At 29.1% G+C, this 23,373-nt stretch overlaps 6 protein-coding genes, 1 long non-coding RNA gene and 1 other non-coding gene across 15 annotated transcripts; 4 read left to right on the top strand and 4 right to left on the bottom strand.

Annotated features, from left to right (window-relative positions):
• Positions 1 to 1,574: 1,574 nt before the first annotated feature.
• On the bottom strand, positions 1,575 to 6,944 carry LOC122395513 (vesicle-fusing ATPase 1-like). Of its 2 annotated transcripts, XR_006258981.1 has the most exons (11): positions 6,873 to 6,944; positions 6,559 to 6,647; positions 6,007 to 6,228; positions 5,279 to 5,906; positions 4,971 to 5,195; positions 4,590 to 4,889; positions 4,197 to 4,487; positions 3,724 to 3,908; positions 3,480 to 3,638; positions 2,320 to 3,391; positions 1,575 to 2,240 (listed from the first exon to the last, which is right to left on the bottom strand). XR_006258981.1 is itself a non-coding variant. In XM_043393129.1 (10 exons), the coding sequence occupies exons 1-10, from the start codon at positions 6,882 to 6,884 to the stop codon at positions 3,274 to 3,276; spliced, it is 2,229 nt and encodes a 742-aa protein (XP_043249064.1). In that variant the 5' UTR covers positions 6,885 to 6,944; the 3' UTR covers positions 1,575 to 3,273. The 2 variants fall into 2 exon arrangements, 1 of the variants encoding a protein (XP_043249064.1); XM_043393129.1 differs by having other exon boundaries at positions 1,575 to 3,391.
• A 546-nt stretch (positions 6,945 to 7,490) lies between these two features.
• LOC122395560 (WD repeat domain phosphoinositide-interacting protein 4-like) lies at positions 7,491 to 9,590 on the top strand. The gene is made up of 7 exons (XM_043393225.1): positions 7,491 to 7,680; positions 8,012 to 8,279; positions 8,364 to 8,604; positions 8,701 to 8,849; positions 8,948 to 9,049; positions 9,237 to 9,355; positions 9,452 to 9,590. The coding sequence occupies exons 1-7, from the start codon at positions 7,620 to 7,622 to the stop codon at positions 9,559 to 9,561; spliced, it is 1,050 nt and encodes a 349-aa protein (XP_043249160.1). The 5' UTR covers positions 7,491 to 7,619; the 3' UTR covers positions 9,562 to 9,590.
• Positions 9,591 to 9,830: 240 nt separating this feature from the next.
• LOC122395561 lies at positions 9,831 to 10,939 on the bottom strand. Of its 7 annotated transcripts, none has more exons than XM_043393229.1 (3): positions 10,744 to 10,939; positions 10,029 to 10,148; positions 9,831 to 9,952 (listed from the first exon to the last, which is right to left on the bottom strand). In XM_043393229.1, the coding sequence occupies exons 2-3, from the start codon at positions 10,138 to 10,140 to the stop codon at positions 9,909 to 9,911; spliced, it is 156 nt and encodes a 51-aa protein (XP_043249164.1). In that variant the 5' UTR covers positions 10,141 to 10,148; positions 10,744 to 10,939; the 3' UTR covers positions 9,831 to 9,908. The 7 variants fall into 7 exon arrangements, with proteins under 7 accessions (XP_043249164.1, XP_043249166.1, XP_043249162.1 ...); XM_043393231.1 differs by having other exon boundaries at positions 10,029 to 10,145; XM_043393227.1 differs by having other exon boundaries at positions 10,762 to 10,939.
• A 129-nt stretch (positions 10,940 to 11,068) lies between these two features.
• On the top strand, positions 11,069 to 11,175 carry LOC122396026. Its single transcript, XR_006259008.1, has one exon. It is a non-coding gene; the product is annotated as a U6 spliceosomal RNA (small nuclear RNA).
• On the top strand, positions 11,099 to 13,464 carry LOC122395765 (phosphatidylinositol glycan anchor biosynthesis class U protein). Its single transcript, XM_043393608.1, has 4 exons — positions 11,099 to 11,823; positions 12,044 to 12,246; positions 12,326 to 13,028; positions 13,107 to 13,464. Exons 1-4 carry the CDS (start codon positions 11,694 to 11,696, stop codon positions 13,358 to 13,360), a joined length of 1,290 nt encoding a protein of 429 aa, XP_043249543.1. The 5' UTR covers positions 11,099 to 11,693; the 3' UTR covers positions 13,361 to 13,464.
• Positions 13,465 to 14,113: 649 nt separating this feature from the next.
• On the bottom strand, positions 14,114 to 16,744 carry LOC122395900 (putative helicase mov-10-B.1). The gene is made up of 9 exons (XM_043393813.1): positions 16,615 to 16,744; positions 16,198 to 16,362; positions 15,952 to 16,108; positions 15,725 to 15,861; positions 15,535 to 15,657; positions 15,242 to 15,456; positions 14,879 to 15,155; positions 14,483 to 14,777; positions 14,114 to 14,377 (listed from the first exon to the last, which is right to left on the bottom strand). Coding segments are annotated over exons 1-9 (1,518 nt in total). The 5' UTR covers positions 16,617 to 16,744; the 3' UTR covers positions 14,114 to 14,230.
• Positions 16,745 to 16,885: 141 nt separating this feature from the next.
• LOC122395851 lies at positions 16,886 to 17,440 on the bottom strand. Its single transcript, XR_006259003.1, has 3 exons — positions 17,312 to 17,440; positions 17,121 to 17,183; positions 16,886 to 17,055 (listed from the first exon to the last, which is right to left on the bottom strand). It is a non-coding gene; the product is annotated as an uncharacterized LOC122395851 (long non-coding RNA).
• A 1,488-nt stretch (positions 17,441 to 18,928) lies between these two features.
• LOC122395544 (LMBR1 domain-containing protein 2 homolog) lies at positions 18,929 to 22,188 on the top strand. The gene is made up of 10 exons (XM_043393197.1): positions 18,929 to 19,233; positions 19,362 to 19,702; positions 19,776 to 19,986; positions 20,055 to 20,231; positions 20,313 to 20,490; positions 20,565 to 20,746; positions 20,838 to 21,077; positions 21,159 to 21,360; positions 21,476 to 21,595; positions 21,682 to 22,188. The coding sequence occupies exons 1-10, from the start codon at positions 19,060 to 19,062 to the stop codon at positions 21,924 to 21,926; spliced, it is 2,070 nt and encodes a 689-aa protein (XP_043249132.1). The 5' UTR covers positions 18,929 to 19,059; the 3' UTR covers positions 21,927 to 22,188.
• Positions 22,189 to 23,373: the final 1,185 nt, after the last annotated feature.

The following is a 23,373-nucleotide window of genomic DNA, read 5'->3' as shown; positions in this document are numbered from 1 at the left end:
CAATAACATTGTTATAGAAAAGGTGTATCATAATAATTTTATGGCGAAGTAAAATGTGTACATTGATGAAACGTGATAGCGAAATTTATATATTACTCTGTTAAATTTTTTTCTAAATTCGTAATTCACAAATTTAGAAATCTACAAGTGAAATTAACAAAATTGATAGCAGATTTAAAAAAGAAGACTTATACATAAAAAGTATATACGCATTATTTTTATATATTAGTCGATTATGTTCCCTGATATATTTTTCAGTTATATGTATGTACATATTATATACACACAAGATACGTTCAACATGTTTAGATATATCTATAAAATTACCTCATTGATTTATTATGAAAACTGTTTTCAATTTTATGCTTTGTCATTTTAATTGTCAATTTATGCGCATGTCAAAAAGGTAATTTTCGTTTAAATTATAAATAAAAATATTTAAATTCATAGATTCAGCTTGAAATTTGTTCAATTGATACATCGTTAAATAATATTGTATATGTCACAACTAGTATTAATGTAAAAATGAATAATTTGTGTTGAACAATTCTTTGATACAGGCGTAATTTCAATTAGTTACATGTATTTTTATTAAAATGTCAATAATGATAAAATAAAGTTGTAAACGCACATAATAAAGGAACATTGTTTAAAAGATTTTTGCTAAGTTGAGATATATCATTGAAAGGCACTATCTATATAGTTCAAATGATTAACTGTATAAAAACTGTATATTATTGTACAGAATAATACTTGTTAATGTTTGTAAAAATGTTTACCAGAGGACATATATTCATAGAATTAAGATCTACAATATGTGTAAATTTATTATTTTTTCATTTCATTCATATGTTCCACGGAATAGGTACAGTTGAAATGTGCTGTTAAAAAAACAAAGTGTAAATAGGTGTGAATTGTAACTTAAAACTGTAATGTAACTGTATTCGTATACAAAAAAAATGAAAGAACAATATTGTCATTGCATCTTATTTTTAATTTAATTCTTTTAAATACAAATATACCTTTAAATTTAAAATAACTTTTGTAGATTATTAATTTTAGTAAAATATTTAAAATTGAAATAGTATAGACCAGATTGCTCTTTCTTTTTGTTTTTATTTAATTGTTCTACATTCAAATCGATTTTATTTAATTCTTGAACATATATTTGCAAGATACTAGTTTATTATTGCAGTATTTTAATACATAGATAATAGTCATAAGTACAGAGAGATAATTCACATTACATTGTTTATTATGCACAACAGGAAATCTAATGTGATGTACAATTTCCCTTGTGGATAACTTAATTCAATATCGATATAATAAATTTGTTTTAACCATTCAACGATATATATAATAAACTGCCATAGAACAAATCATAATTAAACATTACTCAAAATAATGTACTTATTCATCTAAATATTGATTTATTCGAAATTAAAATCTTACAATTTAATGTTTTTACAATTCTCAAATATTAATAACAAAATAAATATTTATATACCTAACATATTTGGAATGATTTTGCAATAATTCTTTTCAAAAATACCTGTCAAAGGTAATGATTATGAAACTATTAACAAACATCAAACAATCAAGTACATACATTCATTTTCAACAAGAATTGCAATAAACTTTTGAAATAGTAATAGACACTAGGGGTGGGCAGGTTCTCGACATTTCGGGTTCGGGTCGGGTCGAGTATTTTTCGAGTCACGTTAAACCCGACCCGAGGCTTAGGTACCCGCCCACTTCTAATATACACACAGTAGATAGTTATATGGATGTACATTACATCCAAATGGGGGCATAAAAATACATGTTTACAGTATGTATAATGTAAATTTATCTGACAAATAAATGTGTTTACTATTGTAACTATTATTAAAAAGTTTTTATTACTAATATAGAACTAATATATTACTGTGAAACATAATAATAAATTAAAAGTAAAGGAAGCTATTTTCTGCAACTTGTAGAAATAAGTTTTGTATCTACACAGACGAGAAATGCGTATCTATTTTACATACATACAAGGTGTTCCCGAATAACGTGTACAAGCAAACGGAAGGTGATTCCTTATGGGAAAATAAGAAAAATAAAAAGAATAAAATTTTTTTCATTTCAGTTTACTTTTCGAAATAATCAAGTTTGAAAATTCGCTCTGTTTTATACGCACTGACGACTATAGCGTTTACCGTGCTTGTAAACAATGTTTACAGAATATTTACGAATTACTACATTAAAAAAAAAATTAAAAACGAATTAATTTCATCGTTTAATAATATTAATTACAGAATTGCTGAAATTGATTACCTCGCTTTCGCTGACGAATACTTCTACAGTCTTGTAGTGGTCGTTGAAGTTGACATGTGTATAGCTTTCAACAACCATTTTCCAAAAGATTTCTTTGCATTTTTTTGTATCATTTTCCGATAGCGGATCCTACGAAAACAGGAAATCTAATGTCTACAATGAACCGACGATTTGAGTAGCATATCAAAAGTCGTAGAACATTGTTTATAAACATGGTAGACACTACGTCACAGAGTGAATTTTCAAACTTGATTATTTTGAAAACTAAACCGAAATAAAATAAATTTTATTCTTTTTGTTTCTCTTATTCTTGCACAAGGAATCACCTCCCGCTCACTTGGACATGCTATCCAGGAATACCCAGTATATTGCCATTGCATTGAACATAATGAAAGTTTGAAAGCTTCCATAGTAAAATAACAATTTGAAATTTATTTTATAAAAAAAATGCATTGTAAATATTTAATTCTATCTTCTTTTCTAACAGAAATTTTAATCTTTCAGCTATTATATTTTCTCTTTTTTACATTTTGACTGTACATTTGTCATAGAATTGTTTTTTGAATTATAAAATCCCTTTGAAAATGTCAAGCTATTTATAGTAACTTATCACGTAAAAATACATAAAGTTCTGCATAATTAAAAGGAAAATAAATACTGTATTCTTTGATTTTTTAAATTATTTTCTAAACTTACTTAAAAGAAATGTCATTTTTTCTAAGTAAAATATTATAAAATATACTTTATAATGTTTATAAATTATTCAAATGCTTTACTTATCTCCTCCTATGACATGTATATAGTTTTTAACAACGTGATTTTCTTCAACTCACTTACGTTTAAGTGCATTTAAATGCAAATTGGTTAAGTACTTACGCACTATGTATTGATTTTCATTAAACAACGTCTAATTCATTTCTACATAAACAATTATGGTTTTAAATTAAACATTTATTACTCTAATCCGCCTTCCTCTTCTAGCTTTGAAAGGAATTTTGCCACTCTGTAGTTTGATTCAACTTGGCGTGCCATATCTATTAGGCATAGTAACTTCTTTATGCCGATAAATACTCTGTAACGAAAATTACCAAGATTATATCTTCAAAGTTGATCGATTTTTATAACAGTCATTATTTTCTAATGTATAATTAAAAGTGTACCGTTTTCCTTGAAGTTTAGCATGTAAATATGCCATTTCGTCTTTATTAAAGAGATCTACTTCTTCTACAACATTCAAGAGATGATCAGGAGTTGACAGATTGGGTACATGGAGAGTTGTACTAAATGCTGATAACATTTCCATATCATCCAGAACTTGCCTATGGGAAGTATATAAGCCACAATTATTATTATCTCGATTATCGTAATTTTATATAATCATTTCGATAAAGATAAATGTCTCACCTGCGACTTGTAGTGCAGAGTATTAATAATTTGCGGCCACGTGGTGGTTGTTTTTTCAATAAAACTAAGAGTGCTTGCAAAGTTAAGTTAGAGTATCGTGGTCCAATTGGACCGTAATCTAACAAACGCTCGATATTATCAACTAAAATGCAACTAAGTTGCGAGCGATATGCATCGTCAAATATCTAAAAAATAAAAAGGTAAAATGAATATTCTGTTTATAATCATTGATTTTGTTTCTTTGTTTGCCTTTGAAATAATACAAAGTGTCAGAGAATGGTGAGAGAAGTCAAAACACATAAAGAGATATCAAAAAGTCCTATATCATTTTATACTTTAAGATATACATTTTCAAAGTATGTATAAACAATTAATGTTTGTTGACGTGGCTCCTGACAAACGCTATTTATATCCCAGTTACAGAACACACATGCGCCAAAAATACAAATCGATATACGAAAAGTATATATTACCTTTCGGATAGAAAGACATTTTGCGGGTTCAGTAAAACCAACCATGTCCTCTGGTGTGCATACTTTAATAAATGGAAAATCGGAATTTTTAGCTATTTGAGCAGCAAGAGCTGTTTTTCCACTATTTGGTGGTCCTTCTATAAGAACTGATACAAGACCGGAACCTTCAGTAGAGCGAGCTTCTTGAATGTAGAGACTACCATCGGACAAAATTTCTGCCACTGGTTTACCCCAATTAATAATACCGCGTGTAAGAAGATGATCCAAAGCTTCTGCACTGGTACCAAACGCCTAGAATAAGTAGTATATTAAATATTATATTATACAGTAATGAAAATATAATGATCAAAGTACTTTTTTAAATACTACTCGAATCTTTCTAAAATTACTTACAGGTTTAACATCATTTTCTAAAGCATGAAAGAAATCAGTTCTAGAAACCATAAGCTTTTCCATTGCAGCAGGATCCACTTCCACTTTGCTAGAGGCTTTGATTAATCTGTTCATAGCAGTACTTTGCGCAGCTCTAACTAAACCTTCCAATTCTGCACCACTGAAATTTTTAGTTTTAGTAGCTAATTCTTTCAAATCAACATCAGGTGCTATCTTCTTATAGTCTCTCATTCTGGATGTATGAATATTAAGGATTTGGAATCTACCATGTTCATCTGGTAAACTGATTTCCATTTGTACCTTTAAATATGCATGAGTTTTACTGAAATAATTATCTTTATAAATGGTAACTATGTTCAGTTCAAAATTATTAAAAACTACCTCTAATCTACCAGGTCGTAACAGTGCTTCGTCAATCATATCTCTTCTATTAGTCATACCAATAACAAGAATATTATTTAATTGCTCTACGCCATCAATTTTTGCAAGCAGCTGATTCACAACAGTATCATGTACTCCTGTATTTCCAGCAACACTGCCTCGGGATTTACAAATAGCATCGATCTCGTCAAATATAATTATGTGTAATCCACTGTTTGGGCCAAGCTAAAAATTAAATTTGATTCATCATTGCTTTGATATACAATATTTTAATGAAACTTCAGAGAAAAGTAAAACTGTCTTTATACCCTTTTTTCTTCGTCTTCAGCTTCTGCAAATAATCTTCTAATATTAGCTTCACTTTCTCCAACATATTTATCCAAAATCTGGGGGCCGTTGACGATTTTAGGTTCCCTGGCATTTAACATAGTCCCTATCTGTCGTGCCATTAATGTTTTACCTGTACCTGGTGGACCGTAAAGTAAAATTCCTTTCACATGTTTACAACCTAATTGAGTAACAATCTCTGGTGGAAAGACACGGGACGCAAATGCTCTTCGAAAAATTGCGCTAAACTCCTTATCCAGTCCACCAATTCCCATTTTTTGGAAGTCCCAATCGGGATTTATAATCGACTGACGAACAACTTTTCCTTTTGCTTTACCAATAAGATTCAAACTTGAATTATCTGCTTTTTCAAACTGTATTACAGTATCGCCCAAACATCGTCCCATTTGTGTCTTTTTAGGAACTGTATTTTGTCCAGAACTTATAGCAGAGAGATCAGCAGCTTCCAAACTTTTTACCACAAGACCAAGCATTCTCTTGTCTTTAAATTGAAACACCAACTGCTGACCCACGGTGAATGCCTGTCCCGAAAATTGCAATAAGAAGTCCTTGGCCATTTCATCAGTATTATATGGTTCCAAAGAAGTACTAAAATAAATTGTATTACAAATTATGTAACAAATATTACTATTATAAAATTTATTCTTATCAACACAAGTACACGGATAAAAAAAATAAATGTACGTACGACTTTTTTTGTAAAAAGTCTGCTTCTAGTACAATATTGCATAAACATTCTGTGCTTGAAGTGGGATTGAAGTGATAAGGTTTAACTTCAATATCTTGATTGAGGGAAAGAGTAGCCCATCTTCGCTGAGGTAAACTAAAACCCACAGTTCCCCTAGGTACTTCACGATGTCTTTTTACAGTAAATACAAAATGATTTTGTTCAGTAATAACTTCGATATGCCTAAAAAATATAATTATATGAATGATTATTCCACCATATTTTACAAATAAATGTACATATTCTTATGCTATTATACCGATAAAATATTAAATTATAATTTTAGACATGTAAAACAAAAAAAATTTATTCTAATATATGATATATAATTAACATTCTATAGTTAATACAATTTAATACAATTGTTATTAAAAAACTAGAAATTATACAATATCTTTACTTAATTAGTTAAAAACTTTCCTAAAATTTAAATTGTATACATTGCTTCCTAATTTTTAAGTCCTATTGTAAGTATTAAATCAATGAAATAATAACAAAATGACTTATCTGTACCTGACATCATCTGGGAAGTCATCTGGATTAATTATAGCACAATTACAGAGACTGAGTTCATCTGTGGGACACCTCACTGCCCTCATCCTCTGTGAATGAATAAATTTGATCATTTAACAATTGAGTTATATTTACTGAAAGCATGTAACGTCCATAGTCAAAAGTATTGATGAGATTTGCAATAAGGAGGGGGAGGTCACAAATAAGTTATATTTAATTATTTTTTGAATTAGATTTTCGAGATAATTGTTGCTATGAATACACGAGACGAAGAATAAAACGAGATTAATAATCATTTTTATATTCAGACTTACCATTACTGACATTTTATTGACAGAATTTTGTGAACACAGATCTCTACACGGTACGGAACCTGCAATGCAGGATATTAGGACAGACAGTACAGCCAATAATGTAAATCTAAAGTTAAACAGTATCGTGTTAGGGAATTTTATTTTTATACAATAGAAAATTTTCCTATAACCTTATTGGACAAATACAAAAATATTAATTTACTATTATTGAACAAATATTTTGCGTGTGATATAACAGTTAGTACATAGACATATAAATATTTATACATTCAAACAGTCATTAAATTCGTTTAAATATTTAAATGTTATATATTTTTATTTACTAAATATAAATTTGTAAGTAGAAATTGTTACTTTGTAATCATTTATACATAATAAAAGATCGTTACATAATTTGATTCAATTCGTAAATATATTACATACGTTTAACTGAAAGGGTTGGTAATGTAAACAATGTGATTTCGCTTGTTACTTTCATATGCTGCCGCTTAGAGCGGTACAACTCAGTGTTCTACTATTTAGTTTTAGTGTAAACTATGATATAGAATCGATTCATTTTAATAGTGAAAATCAGCCTTATCCCCTGTTATAATAAATACTCTTTAAAAAATGAAATTCTCTTATTCTCTACGAAACATTGTGTTACAGGTGATTGTGAAATAAGAATGTAAACAAAACCTCGTACTATAGTTAATAAAACGAAATTAGAAAAGACTTCGGGAAAGAAATATTTATTTGCTCGACTTCATGAAAAACCAAATGGCTCGAGAAAGAAATATTCTTAATTTACAATTTAATCAGGATCAAGGTGACAATTAATTACGATTTCAATTATTTAGGTTATTAAGAATTATGACGTATTTAATTCTACTACTCTGAAATCTAATACTGTTATTGCATTCTTTCAATTCTTTAACAAGATTAAAATTTGATGATGGATTTATGTATATTTGCAAATATAACAGTATAAATATTAACCGTTTGTTATAATACTATTTTGAACTAACCTTTAAATTCAATTATCAAAATTTCAGGTTACTATTATTAATAATGACTACCCATCATTTTTTGTATCAATATGATTTTTTAATATTTTAATATCTTTAAAAAAAAAGTATATTTAATTTTCATTTTTCTAGGATGCTTTACATGTTGTATGGAATCTGGCCTTAGGGTATATAATGTAGAACCATTAGTTGAAAAAGCACATTTGGAAAATGATGTAATAGGAAGTATAGCTATCGCAGAGATGCTTTGGAGAACAAACATTATTGCTATAGTAGGTGGTGGTACAAGACCAAAGTTTGCAGAAAATACAGTACTTATTTATGATGATATATCTAAAAAGTTTGTATTGGAAGTAACATTTACCAGTCCTATTAAAGCTGTCAGATTACGCAGAGACAAGTAAGTTTATTAAAAAAATTGGATTTTCTGTTCAGTGAAAATAAAGAATACATTTACTTACTTAGGAATAATTTTAAAAAACAGAATGATAGTAGCGCTTCAACGCGAGGTACATGTTTTTTCATTTCCTGTGCCAACACGAAGATTGTTAACTTTAGAAACAAGAGATAATCCAAAGGGATTAATTGAAGTTGCTACTTTGGCTACTGCGCAAAAGCAACTTCTTGTTTTTCCTGGCCATAAACAAGGCAGTATACAATTAGTTGATCTAGGTGCTACAGAAGCTGGAAGTTCTAGCACTCCCGCGACTCTTATGGCACATCAGGTATGCATATTTTATAAAAAAAAAAAAAAAACTTGAGTAAAGGCAATATTACCATATCTTCTATTAGTATTTTATGTTTATAAATAATACTATTAGGGTGCATTGGCTTGTCTCGCAGTTAACAACAGTGGAACTATGATTGCAACTGCTTCCATACAAGGTACTCTAGTTAGAGTATGGGACAGTATACATAGGCACTTGCTGGTAGAATTGAGAAGAGGCATAGATCCTGCTACAGTTTACTGGTGAATATTATCCTTGATTGTTAAAGAATAAATATACATTTTGTAAAATATATTTGTAAGATTGTATTTAAAAAAAAATTTTATGCAATGTGTTTCAGTATCACGTTCAGTAGAGATTCTGAATATTTATGTGCCTCTAGTGACAAAGGAACAGTACATATATTTGCATTGAAAGACACACAATTAAATCGCAGATCTACGTACGTAAATAGAATTGAAATTTTTATTTGTTATAAGAAATCAGTGTTGGGCAATATGTAATTTAATTACATTTGCCATGATTATTTCTATACGGTTATTAGAATATATTTTACCTAACACTGCAAGAAAAACCGACAAAGTCAATTTATTTTTATTATTAAATTAATGAACTCAATTTTTTTTTAGTTTCTCAAAAATTTCATTTTTGGGAAATTATATTGAAAGTCAGTGGGCAATGGCAACTTTCACAGTACCACCAGAATGTGCTTGTATGTGTGCATTTGGTACAAGGAGTTCTGTAATAGGTATTTATTATACAGTAAACAAAACTAATATTATGATAATATAAGATATCAATAAATACACTATTTATTCTATTTTCATTTTATATTTTTTTACAGCTGTTTGTATGGATGGGACATTTCATAAATACGTTTTTACCAGTGATGGAAATTGTAACCGTGAGGCATTTGATGTTTTCTTGGATGTTTGTGATCATGATGATTTTTAATGTATATTGTATATCATATTTATTCGTTTTTATGCCCGTAGGAAAGTTTCTAGTCATGCCAAATATGAAACTTCTTGCAGCAATGTTTGTAGAGCAATGTAATTAGATTAATAATTGTAAAAAGAGTGCAAGTCATTACATTTATTGATTTTTTAACTTAATATTCTAAATATTCTTCAATCCATTTTGTATGCATGGATTTTTAGTGACTTATGCCCTCTCCAAACTAGCGGTCCAATTAGTATGTAGTAATAAAATTTATTTTATAACATAAATGTCTTCTTAGCAGCCTTCTTTTCCTACTAATATTACTTTCTTTTTAAATATTTTTTCTCTGAAATCTATAATTATTTTTCTGGATTCCTCTGTTTTACTTGTTGTTGTATTAATTCTAAAATAAATAACTTAATTATTTTATAATCGATGTTAAAAAAAAGTGACAATGAAAAAAATCGTGTTATACGCACGATATGGTTCTGGATTAATCAGAGGACTTATTATTGTGAAATAGGAATGTATTCCTATAAATCCTACAAAACATCCTACAAATGCAACAAATCGCCAACCTTTCAGATGCATTATTACTGCTGAAACATAAAAATGTATGAAATAAATAACATTATAAAATCTATTACTTTACATTTATAAACTAGAATTTACTTAAACTACATAAATAGAACTTTTAATAAAAACATTCAAAATTTTTAAAATGTCATACGATATTGTAAACTCAAATGCTTCGATCGCATAACTAAACGTGCACGTTTTACATTCTTTTTTTATAATTCCACACATATACCAATTTCTTATAAAGTAAAAAAGTAACCTGAAATTTATTTGCTAGTAATGTATAAAACATTTATACATTTATTTTTTATTTCCTAATATAAGCATTAAAATTATAATTGTTTAATTTAAAATTTCTGTAAGAAAATAAATTATAACAAGTGTATTCTTATATTTATCTACAAACATACTTCATGAATAGATCAATATGATGTAATTTAACACAATTTAATACAGCTATCAGCTTAGATATGATGCAATTTTCGAAGCCATGCGTATTATTTGAAAATTATTGAAAAATAAATCGAAAAATGGTCAACAAATTTTTTTAAATATTTAAAAAGGGATTTCGATTCGAATCTTATCGCATGATACTGAAGTTCATAAACGTAACACCTTTACATCCATATTTACCCAGTCATCGGGGTCTACTCCGTCACTAATTTTGATGCCCGTAATCCATAATATGTACTGGCTATGTTGTTACCTTCACTTTGTTATACGCTAAGGAAGTTCGTAGTCACTATTATTGATTTCGATGCACTCAATTATGCCCGATCTGGCTACACTGGCTGTGTACCTAATTGTGAATGCTTACCTTAACATCATGTTACACTAATTCACCGCTAGATGGTCTTCTAGATAAATAATGGTCTACTTTCTCACTAGTGTTCAATCAATCGTTTCTAAGTATATATACCCGTGGCGAAGAGACTCAGTTGTACTTGCTTCGGCAGTACATATACTAAAATTGGAACGATACAGAGAAGATTAGCATGGCCCCTGCGCAAGGATGACACGCAAAATCGTGAAGCGTTCCACATTTTTTGTTATTTGAAACAGCAAAATATTAATTCAAATTCTACAAGAATATATAGCGTAAATTTTATTTGAAAGGATTTTTATTTTTTAATCTATTAGACGAATTTCATAGTTTCTAAAATAGTTTCCGATTTTATTGTTTCGAAATAAAAATTTCTACGGACTAAATAAATTTTTCATATTATTATTCTTGACTTTTCGACAGAAATTTTTATGATTTATATATTATAGTACAGATGAGGTATCGTTGACCAGTAGATAGATAAAATGATAAAACCATCTATCTATAAAAGCATAAGAAATTGTATTTCCGGCTGTGCACTACGATCTGAATTGTTGACAATGGAGTGCGTAATTAATTTAATTTCGGTTTAATAACAACAAAGGGGACAGACCACTTTGTTGGAAATTATATTTTGAAAAATTGTCAAGACGTACAATTATTTGATTAAATACCGGCTGTGGTCCATAGATAGGTTATTATATACAACAAATGTATGAATGATTTGTAATTTGTTAGAAAAATGTGGAAACAGTGGTTGTCAAATTTCATATTAGCCGGTACTATTAGATTTTTATTAATGAATTCTGGATACCAAAAAGTTATTAGCGATCGTGTGGAAGTTTCTACTGCATTGAATTCTTGGAAAAGAGGTTAGGACATATCAATTTGTTGTTTAAACTTTTTACATAACAATTTAGTAGTTGTTATTAATTTTCGTGATAATAATAAGAATTTGCTATAAAAATAATAAAAAACAAAAGTATGTACGTTTATAAATTTATAGAGTAATTAGCGGTCAACATGATAATGTATTAGTAGTGATTATATTAGAAAGTATTAAATGTTATAATGATGTTTACTTATTTTTAGTGACTGAAGGTGTTCATTTATATAACTTTGGCATTGACCCGTACATGGGTGACTTATTTCATGAAACTCCTATCGGTTTATATATTTTTGATCTCATACAACGGCATTTACCTTGTTGGACGTTATTCTTCTTATTTATCTTCACTGATTTATTGACTGCTTTACTTCTTGCATTTACAGCAAAACAATATGCAACTGAACTGGTTAGTTTATTTTTATATTAATATTGCTATTTCTATAGAACTTAATTAAATTATATTGTTTTAATAATATTAATCACAGGCTTCTAGAAAAGAAGAAAAATTGCATGATGAAGATGTAGAAAATCAAAATCATGGTTCTGCAATATCTACTTCTATGATGTATGTCTCAGCGGCATATTTATTTAATCCATATATAATACTAAACTGTGTTGGGCATACAACAACAGTATTTACAAATTTATTGCACTCCATAGCATTGATTTCAATGACAAAATATTCTATATTTTGGAGCTGCTTATCAATATCATTATTGACATTGCAAGGACTTTATCCTATTTCACTTATGGTACCAACAGTTGTATACATTACTCGTTCTAAGAGTACAGAACAAAAAAGAAATCTTATCATTTTTATTATTATGATATTTGCTAGCATGTTAACGACTCTATTTTGCATTTCGTACTGTATCATGGGAAGTTGGTCATTCGTATGGAGTACAGCAGGCTTTATTTTAACAGTTCCTGATTTGCATCCAAACATAGGGTTATATTGGTACTTTTTTACAGAAATGTTTGAGCATTTTAGATGGCTCTTTATTTCTTCTTTTCAAATAAATGTCAGTTTGCTGTATATAGTACCATTAGCATTGAGATTACGACATGATCCAATGCTATTAGCATTCTCTTATTTAGCAATTGCTGCCATATTTAAGTCTTATCCATGTATAGGAGATGTTGGATTTTACATGTCTCTTCTGCCACTTTGGAAACATTTGTTTCAATGTGAGTTTTTACTGTAAACTGTATTAATTATTTTTTATTTGTTTTCATAGAATATGATGATTTTTGTATTCCTTTTAGATACTCAGCAAGGGTTCATCATAGGCTGTTTCATGTTATTTTGCACAGTTTTTGCACCCACTGTTTGGTACCAGTGGATTTATTCCAGATCAGCAAATGCAAACTTCTACTTTGGAGTAACATTGGCATTTGCTATAGCACAAATTTTTCTGGTAACAGATATTCTTTTTGCAAGTGTAAAACATGAATTTGCAATACGTCATGGTATTAATAAAGATGTTAGTGGAAGTAAGGCGAAACTATTTTTAGAATAAAGTTGTATCTTACAAAGTTCAGTATTAAAACTGTTTATTAAAATTCTAAAATTAGATGACTGTTCTTCAATGACAATTTTAAACTATTTTAAATATAATCCTTATTTTTATGGACGAATATATTGACCTATATCAATTTATAAAATGTTTAGTTATTAAAGTTCTTTTAAGAAAGAGGTGGAGAGGGGGGAAGGGGGGGATGAGGGGAGGAGTGAATGAAGGAATGGAATGCAAGGGCGGAAATGGAAGTCGACGGCGGGGAGGGCGAGCGGGGGTGGAGGAGTGGGAGAGAAGGGAGGAGGGAGAGAGGGAGAGAGCGAGTAGCGTAAGGTTAGGCTAAGAGCGTGCGGCGAAGGGAAATGAGAGAGAGAGAGAGAGAGAGCGAGTAGCGTAGGATTAGGACAAGAGCGTGCGGCGAAAGGAAATGAGAGAGAGGGGAAAAGCGGCGGAGGGAGGATGTAAGGGCAGTGAGGAGTAGAGTAAGAGTAGAATAAGTAGGATAAGTAGGATAAGTTAGGTTAAGGGAGAGATGGAAATGTAAGGTGGGGAGGAAGTGTAACCCTAAGGGGAAGCAGGAAATAAATCTATCTACTATTAAAGTTCTTTAACACAAATTAGCGTGGAATCAAAAAAAAAAGTAGATACTTATTTATATCTAATGTTTTATTATAATCAATTTATAAATACATTTAGTGGACACCACTGTACATTGTTTCATGTTATAAAATTCAAATTAATACTGTATTGGATTTTCATTTGTAGCTTCTTCTTTATGCAAACTTTAATTACTGTTGCTGAATTTTTAATTGTACATTCCAAATTTAGTTTGTTTGGTTTCAATACACTGATGTGATTATAATTGAATACTTTTCATATAACACCAGCAATATCAGTACATGCATTGTTCTTATCACAATATTCCCATAAAGTTTTCCAACATCTGTCTTTACATAGTACATCTGGATTTCCTATTACTATTACAAATTTTTTTGCTCTTGTTAGGGCAACATTGAATCTCTGAAAAACAGCATACACTTTTATACTTTGGAATTACTATATAATATAAATTCAAGTTATTCAAATTAGCAAATTACTTCTTTTAGGTATTAAATAAATGTATACCTTTGCATTTGATAAAAATCCAATATGATCTTTACCATCATGTTTGAAGGATTTAGATCTTACAGTAGACAAAATTATAATTTCTTTTTCTTGCCCTTGAAATATTTCTACTGTTCCAACAGTTATATTCTTTAATCCACATTCATCTAAACATTTATTGATCATAATTTGTTGTTGTTTAAATGGTGTTATAACACCAATATCTTCCTCTTGAATTTTACGTGGACCAATTTTAGCATGCATTAGTTTTTTCGTGCAATGTTCTACAATCTTGATTTCTTCTTCATTATAAACACTACAAAACAATGTATTTTATTTTTGTTGTACATTGTACAAAATATTTTCTTCAATTAAGTACGAATTTTATAAATTATATCAAAGTCACATTGCAATTACCTTTTATTTGGAGTTCTTTCTTCTTTACCTTTAATTTCAACAAACAATATAGGAAACGTTTTATTTAATAGTACTGGCCAATTTAAAGTTATCTTATTTATATTCGAGTCATGACAACATAATAATTCATTATCATAAAATAACATATTGGACACATGCAAAATAGGTTCCTCGCTACGGTAATTGCGAATTAATTTCGTTATGTAACGTGAATTATATTTATTTTCCACTTTTTTATATGGTTCGCATTCCATTAACCTTTCTAGTAGGGATTTTCCTAAAAATATAATTAAATTGTATATAAACTAGCAATAATCTTTACTTAAGTATTTATTTAAAGAATATGAAATTACATTCACTCACCAAGTAAATGCTCAATTCTTTTACATCGAATTACGGGTCCCAGTTGATGAGGATCACCGGCAATAATAATTTGAGCATGTAGTGTCCCTGTGCATGTTTCATTTTGCGTACTTGTTAGTGTAAATGGTATTAATGATTCTAGTTCTATACTTTGACTTGCTTCATCAATGAATATATATGAAAAATGGTCACTTTTTAAATTGAGCTTTACCAATCTACAAAATAAATCGTAAATCCTATTGTATAATTATTACTGCAATAGCAATGCCAAAAAAAATGAAGTCAAAACATACCTTGTACATGTTACCAATGTTGTAATAACTATCTTTTTTAAAATAAAAATTTCTTTTGGCAAAAAAAGGACTTGACTATTAATAATATTTGAACTAGGATGAATAATTTTATCTACATTTTCCCTGTACATAAGGAAAAGAAGGTAATGAAGTAGTAATTATTTATGAAAACAAATTTGTAACATCTTACCAATGTTTGGACGCTGCATACATACGAAATATGTCTTTAGAAGGAAGAAAAGCTAATAATCTTTTTCCAATTTCATCAGCAGCTGCATTTGATGATGTACATACTAAAATTTTTTTATACTTCCATTGGTTTCTAATCTATAAAATGATAGAAGTCTTAGAACAATATATTCAAAAGGTGCTTCAGTTACACGTACAGTATCATAGATTGTACTACATAGATTATACCTGACAAATGGTTTCAACTAATGTTGTTGTTTTTCCAGTACCAGGTGGACCAAATACTATATATGGTGCAGGATATGCGGAATTGCTTAAAATATTAATTACTGCCTGTGTTTGTTCTGGATTACTTGCTACACTTTTATGAACCCAATTCAAGTCACTATATCATAGCATAAATAAGAATGTAATATAGGTACAAAAATATAAACATAAAAAGGTAATTCATCAATTAATCTTGATAAAACTTACACTTGTAGTAAATCATAATGATCCCTGCTTATTTTAGGATAGATTAAATCGACCAAATTATGCTTACACATAATATGTAAAACATAATGACAACACTTTATTGGCCAATTTGATACACAAAAGTAAACAGTGACTACTTTATCCTTAAGATATTCTTGATGTTTCCTAAATGATTTTTAGAAATATTTATTACTTCTTGTAGTATGCAAAACGTTATACAAATAACACGCAAGCGCGTGCGCGGACACGCAATACACGTGCGAAAGAATTCATATAGTTGTTCTAAAAAATATATTTACACATGAAAAGATTAACCTTCTCAGTCATTTAATCAAAACATAAATTAAATCAATATTTTCATTGCTTTGTAACACATTGTTTGGACCATATGGTATACGGATGTGTATTTATACTTACATATCGAATAATTTTAGCACTACATTTTTTCCTTTAATATACACTATTCTACTATTGTACACTCGTGTTGAATTTATAATCCGCAATTTTACTATATCACCAAAAGTAATGAATGGGTCATCTTCATCTAGGGTAGGCACATTAATAAGAAATTTGTTTGAACCTTCGGTACATAACTGAGTCTTTAAATTATGCTTTGATGCAAGTAACTGAAATTCATTGTCTTCTATATATAATAAAATTTTAAATAATATTAAATAATGTTCTGGTTTTATTTTTTTGATGTGTGGAAGATTATTGATAAGCTGTATATAATTTCTACATAATTGACTACCACAAGGACTTTTTATTAGATAACATTTTAAAGCCTTTTGTAAATCAGGAGGTAGTTTAAAATTTTTAAAAGACAATTGTTTAGCTACGCCAAAACTGGTACAATGTCTGAAACATAGTAAAGCATTAAATATAATTAAAATTATAAAACAAATATAAATCATTTTACTTACGTGCTTGTTCCAATAGTTGATCTTTTGTTCTTCCATTTGATATTATTTGCCATTTCCAAAAAACTATTTAAATAATATATAGATTATATTTATTTTGACCATAGAAAAAATATTTATGTACAATATTGTTGCAATATTATTAGACTTTTGTTATTCAAAAATTGTAATGCAATAATTATTTACTTACTTACATAAAATTACTTTTTTCTATTATGTAATTATTGGATTTTTATTAGAATGAGGGAAAAACAGTAGTTCAACACAGTAAATATTCGTTTGTATAATTATTTTCAATTAAAATGGACACGTGTCGTTTTAACTAAAACGGGGTTTTCTGTTAATGGGTAACTATACATATAAACTTATACCAGTTTGACCATCTTATCAAGAAGACTAGTTACTTTTATAGTTACTGTTGAAAAAACTACATCATCAATTACAATGTAATTATTACATTGTGATCGCTACATGTAATCATATGGTAGATACGTATGAATCATATTTAGTAGAAACATTATCTTATCTTATATTAAAGTGATATTGCTACGACACTGCTATTTTTTTAAAGATTTGGTCATTCTGATTGGGATAATGATTTGTATTGGAGGCTCAGTTATATTCTTTTTGAATATACATAGTTACATTTCATAATTCTTTGTATAATGTGTTATTATAAAAATACTTAAAAAATAAATCAAGTAAGAATTAATAATATTTTTGTGATATAATAATTATGTATTTTTGCTATTGCGAACCTCGGTAATTTATTGGGGGTCGTTATCTAGATAGCATATTGGGAATCCCTTACTCGCGTTAAGTAATTGTTATCAGTAGTCTTCTAGTAATTAATCCGAGAGATATTAAAAGTATCCTCGCATAACTTCCAAGCATCGTATCTGATAATATGCATCAATATGTACCAATGTGGCCAGATTTGCCATAATTGAGTGTTTGGCGGTTTTTCCCACTACTTCGTTAGACGTTAGGAAGTTTGTCGTTTCTAGTGTCGACGTCGGTGTACTAAATTATGCCAAATCTGGCCACATTGATATGACCTATCATTTCTGAATGACCATTTAACAGTGTTCATGTCAGTTCATGTGACGTCGATAATTTTTACTATTTTCTACAGTGTATAACCAACGATTTAATCGTAAGAAAATGGTAACATTGTATTTCACAATAATAAAAATATATTAAAATGTAAACGTAGACGGCGTGAAACATGAACTACTTCGTATGTCGTCGAAGTAGATACATCAAACGCGATTGTAAATAGTATTCTGCTAATTTTTACTTGGTATTTTTGTTTGCATCTGTTACTGTTTTATCTGTCGTTCTCTCTATCAAAATTTGGAAGATTTCTACGTTCTCTTTATTAAAAAGCCAAGAAAAAATGATTTATATGTGGAAAATCAGAAATTTTTCAGTATATGAGCTTTAAGGTATATTTTTTATCAAAAATTATGTAAAGTAATTTAGGAAACTTACGAAACGTAGGTATTTGTAATGCATTTAATTCTATATCTATGATTGTATAGTTTTTATTGTAGAAGTTCTTATAAACAAACGAAAGAAATTTTAATAATAGTAAATATATAAAAAATGTATAAATGATTTACAGGTATCTTGTAGTTGTAGCAAACATGTCAGAATTGATAGATAGTTCTGCAGAAAAGATTGACGTAGTCCTTCCCAGGCAAGGCCTACTATATCAAGAAGAAAATTTAGATTACATACTTTGTAAACCTAAATTAATTCCATTAAAATCAGTTACATTAGAAAAGTTGGAAAATATGCAAAGAGATGCAGAGTTAAAGATCAGAGAAACTTCGGAGGATGAGAGCAAAGCGAATGATAATGAATAGGGTGTAAAAATGGATAAAAAGACATGTAACAATTATAAAGTTATTGTGCAACAGAATTAAAAATAACCAAAATGACTGTCGAAGCATTTTTGACAGACATTGTAGTAGCATTTTGTCTTGCTGCAACCTTATTGTATAAATATGGAAATATTTTTCGTCATCATATCTTTGTTACAATTTCTGTACTCATAGCATGGTACTTTTCAATACTGACAATATTTATATTACCATTGGATGTTTCGTCGGTAAGTAAAACTTTAATAAAGTATGTAATGTTAATGGTTGTAAATATCTAATTAAAATGTTCAAAACATTTTCTATATATTAAGTTAATTGAAAGTTACTATTAATACATTAATACATTTTCTTATAGACTGTGTTCAGACAATGTGTTGAACAGAACATTCATAATGTCACGAAAGCAAGTTCTGATAGTACAACAACAATGTCATATCACACTTGCAAAGAACCTTGGCCTTACGTTCCAGAAAATGTATTTCCAAATTTATGGAGAATTGTGTATTGGACATCGCAATGTTTAACATGGCTAATATTGCCACTTATGCAGTCTTATATAAAAGCAGGCGATTTCACTGTTCAAGGAAAACTGAAATCTGCTTTGATTGACAATGCTATATATTATGGGAGTTATTTGTTTATATGTGGAATTCTTTTAATATATATTGCATTAAAACCTAGTTTAGATCTTGATGGGTCAGTATTTTATGCTAATGTGTTGAATGATAGAAAAATATTTTGTATATTTACATATATATTCGTCTCATAGTCAAAAGTTAAAGGCTATAGCATCATCTGCATCAAATACATGGGGTCTATTTTTGCTGGTATTACTTCTTGGATATGCACTTGTAGAAGTTCCTCGTGGTTTATGGAATGCTAGCAAACCTGGGTATACTTTAAATTATAGCTACTTTAAAGTAGCTAAATTAAGTTTAGATAAGTGTGAAGCAGAAGAAACAGTAGATGACATACTGGAGGTAATATTTCACACTAGTTGTGTACAATAATTTTCTATTTTCATTGCATTATTTATTTTATTGTTTAGTCTTTGCAAGCTGCTACAGTGTCTATTGGACCTGGACACCCATTTCATTGTAATTTAGAAACGATTTTTCAAAAAATTCCTGCAGAATTAAAAGACAGAATGAATAGAAGGCAGTTACCAGATGACACACCAACTGACACACCGTCCGAAAAATCTTTGATTCGTCTTCATAGACAAGTTGATTATTAATTGAAAATATCATATACGTTTAATGTAGAAATATGTACATAAATATTAATTTATTTATTCCTTCCTTAGACTATAAAATCACTGCAAACACTACAACGTATAGAAACACAGTGGGGAATTTTAGTTGATAAAATAATTGATTTAGAAGATATAGCAAAGAATCAAGTCAGCCATGATAGAAGATTCAAATCAACTTTTCCTATACATCGTTCATTTCCACTTTGTATTGTTTATAACCCAGTTATTGGTAAGCATTAAACGTTGATAATTGTAAAAGAATTTGTCTTTACTCAATGTTTGTGATTATTCTAAAACTTTTAGAATGGTATTGGAAATGTCTCCTGAAGAGTTACGTTCAAAAAATAACAGCTATTGTTGTTGGATGTCTTTCAGTAGCTGTTGTGTGGTCAGAAGTAACATTTTTTAATAAATCTCCAGTGCTGTCATTATTTGCTCAGTTCTTAAATCTAGCTAGGGAAAACTATGATTATTTTACAATCGAAGTGAGAACATATAATCAAATTTAATCATGTCAATACCCGAAAATTGTACAATAATATTATTTATTTCGAGAATTGAAATATTTTTTTTCAGTTACTGTCTACACTGATAATTGCGTACCTCTGTTACTGCGCTTATTCAACCGTTTTAAAAATTCGTGTTTTAAATTTATATTACCTGGCACCACATCATCAAACTAATGAGTATAGCTTAATATTCAGCGGTATGATGTTATGCCGTCTCACACCGCCTATGTGTTTGAACTTCTTGGGTCTCATTCATATGGACTCGCACATTATAAAAACTCACATATTAGAAACTCATTACACTCAAGTAAATACATTATGTTAATAAAGAATACTTGCTTAACATTATATGGTCGATATAATTCATACCATAATTTTATCTATTCAGGTAATGGGTCATATGGATGTTATTTCCATTATATCTGATGGATTTAACGTGTACTTTCCAATGGCTATTTTGGCATTTTGTCTAGCAACATACTTTAGCATAGGAAGTAGATTACTTTCTATGTTGGGTTTCCAACAATTTCTTGATGATGATGAATTTACAACAGATCTTGTTGAAGAAGGTCGGGAGTTAATAAAACGAGGTAAAATGGTGTTTGTGTAATTATTTTTGAAATTATTAGTATATTTGGCTTATACTGTTAACAAATGTAGCGGCGCTATCACTTCTGCACACATATATTTACGAATCGCTTTTAGAGAGGCGCAAACGGCAAAGGGCAGAAGATTCAATGTGCAGAAGGCGTGAACTTCAAGACAGATTTAGCAGTACTGTAAGTTCGTCTCGTTACCGAACATCTCGGCAAAGCACTGATACAGGCATGTAGTACTTATTTTATAGGATTAATATTAAGACTTACTCGAAGCATTCAAATTTTCGATTAATTAAATTATACGTATTAAAGTGCGCCCTTTGAAGCGGGATGAGTCAGTAGAATCCGCAAGAGCTGGCCTGTTACGTGATTTCGATCCTGCGGATTATTATATTGGTACAACATCCGGTGTTGATAGCTATGGTGCAAATAATAGTTATGATAGAAACTATCAGGCGGATGATTTTTATGAAGAACGTATGGACAGTGCAAGAGCATTTACTACAAATACAAACCGTGTAGGCCCTCCACCAAGAGGATTGTTCGACGATATTTAAATGCAAATTAATACATACTATTTAGTTTTATCCAGTAATATGGATTACTAAACAGGTACATTTATAGTTAACAATACTCACATTTAAACTATCTATCCTTGGTACATACTAGAATTTTTTAATGCAAAGGTTGTGAATATAATTAAATTCTATGTTAGAATAGTAAAAATTATGTAGTGTAGTGTTATCATTAATAGAGAATCAGTTTAAATATGCATTGAAAATGGGATTTAAAAAGTCTCAATTTTATGTACTTTTACAGCTTATTATCAAGTTATTTAACAAAATAATAATGGCATGCATGCATATACATAAAATTGTCACTAAAGGTTTTAAGAGTTAGATTAATTTTACTCATATTTCTATCTTCGACAAACTTTTATCATCAATATAATAATAATACATCAATTATCTATGAATTGAGAAATTGTAGAAATAGTTTTATTGATCTAATGTAAAGTGTTAAATTTCATATAATATTTGATATATTTTTAACAATGTATGCATAATATATATAAGTAAACATTACATATTGCTGTAGTGAAAGGAATTAAAAAGAAAATAATTATAATTATAATTTCAGTAAATTTTAAACATCTCTTGTTTCAATTACTTTTTTTTTATTTTGAACAACAGTATGTTTTGAATTCAATACATAATTTTTATGTATACATTTATAATGCACGTAAGTACAGCCAACTGTACATTACTTATGACATAATGAAGTAAGCTTAGGAGAAAGTTAATTTTAAGTATAAGGCTGGAAACAGTCGAGCGACTTTAGCCATTGCGACATCGCAGCGATTCTATGTTTTTCCTTGTTTTGCAATTGAAACAACGAACGCAGACAATATCGATATATAAGTGACTTCACGGTAATGATTAGAAAAATTTATATTTCTAAGTATGAAATGCAATAGCAATGTGCGATTCTGCTTCAATGTCGCAGCGAGCATTATGGGATCACAACGACTGCGACCCCGTAACGGGAAAAGTTGATATTGTCTGTCCTCGTTGTTTTAATTGCAAAACAAGAAAGAACATAGAATCGCCTGCAATGTCCCAATGGCAAAAGTCGCTCGTCTGTTTCCAAGCCTTACGTGCTCCTGCAGTGTATATCGTAACAAAATGAAAGTAACGTATTGATTTTTTTTTATATTTAGAACAATTAATTATATCATTATGTAGCCTTACATAAGGTAGTATTTATCATTCTTATCATAATATTGAAACATTCTATGATATTCAATAGAAAATTATCTATTACATGATTCTGTTTATATTTTAAGAATAAAATTATTTAACTAATTGTAATAGCAAATGCCAACAGGTATTTATCTTTGTTACGGACGTTAAACGTTCAGTGTTATTGTTTTAATGAAGTTTTAACTAATTGATATTTAATAACATTTATATTTATTAAATTCTACACATTCTCAGCAAAGTT

Source organism: Colletes gigas, unplaced genomic scaffold (assembly GCF_013123115.1).
Source record: "Colletes gigas isolate AHSC1104 unplaced genomic scaffold, ASM1312311v1 Colletes_gigas_Sc00006, whole genome shotgun sequence".
Classification (NCBI taxonomy): domain Eukaryota; kingdom Metazoa; phylum Arthropoda; class Insecta; order Hymenoptera; family Colletidae; genus Colletes; species Colletes gigas.
This window is presented reverse-complemented; position numbering and strand designations above follow the sequence as displayed.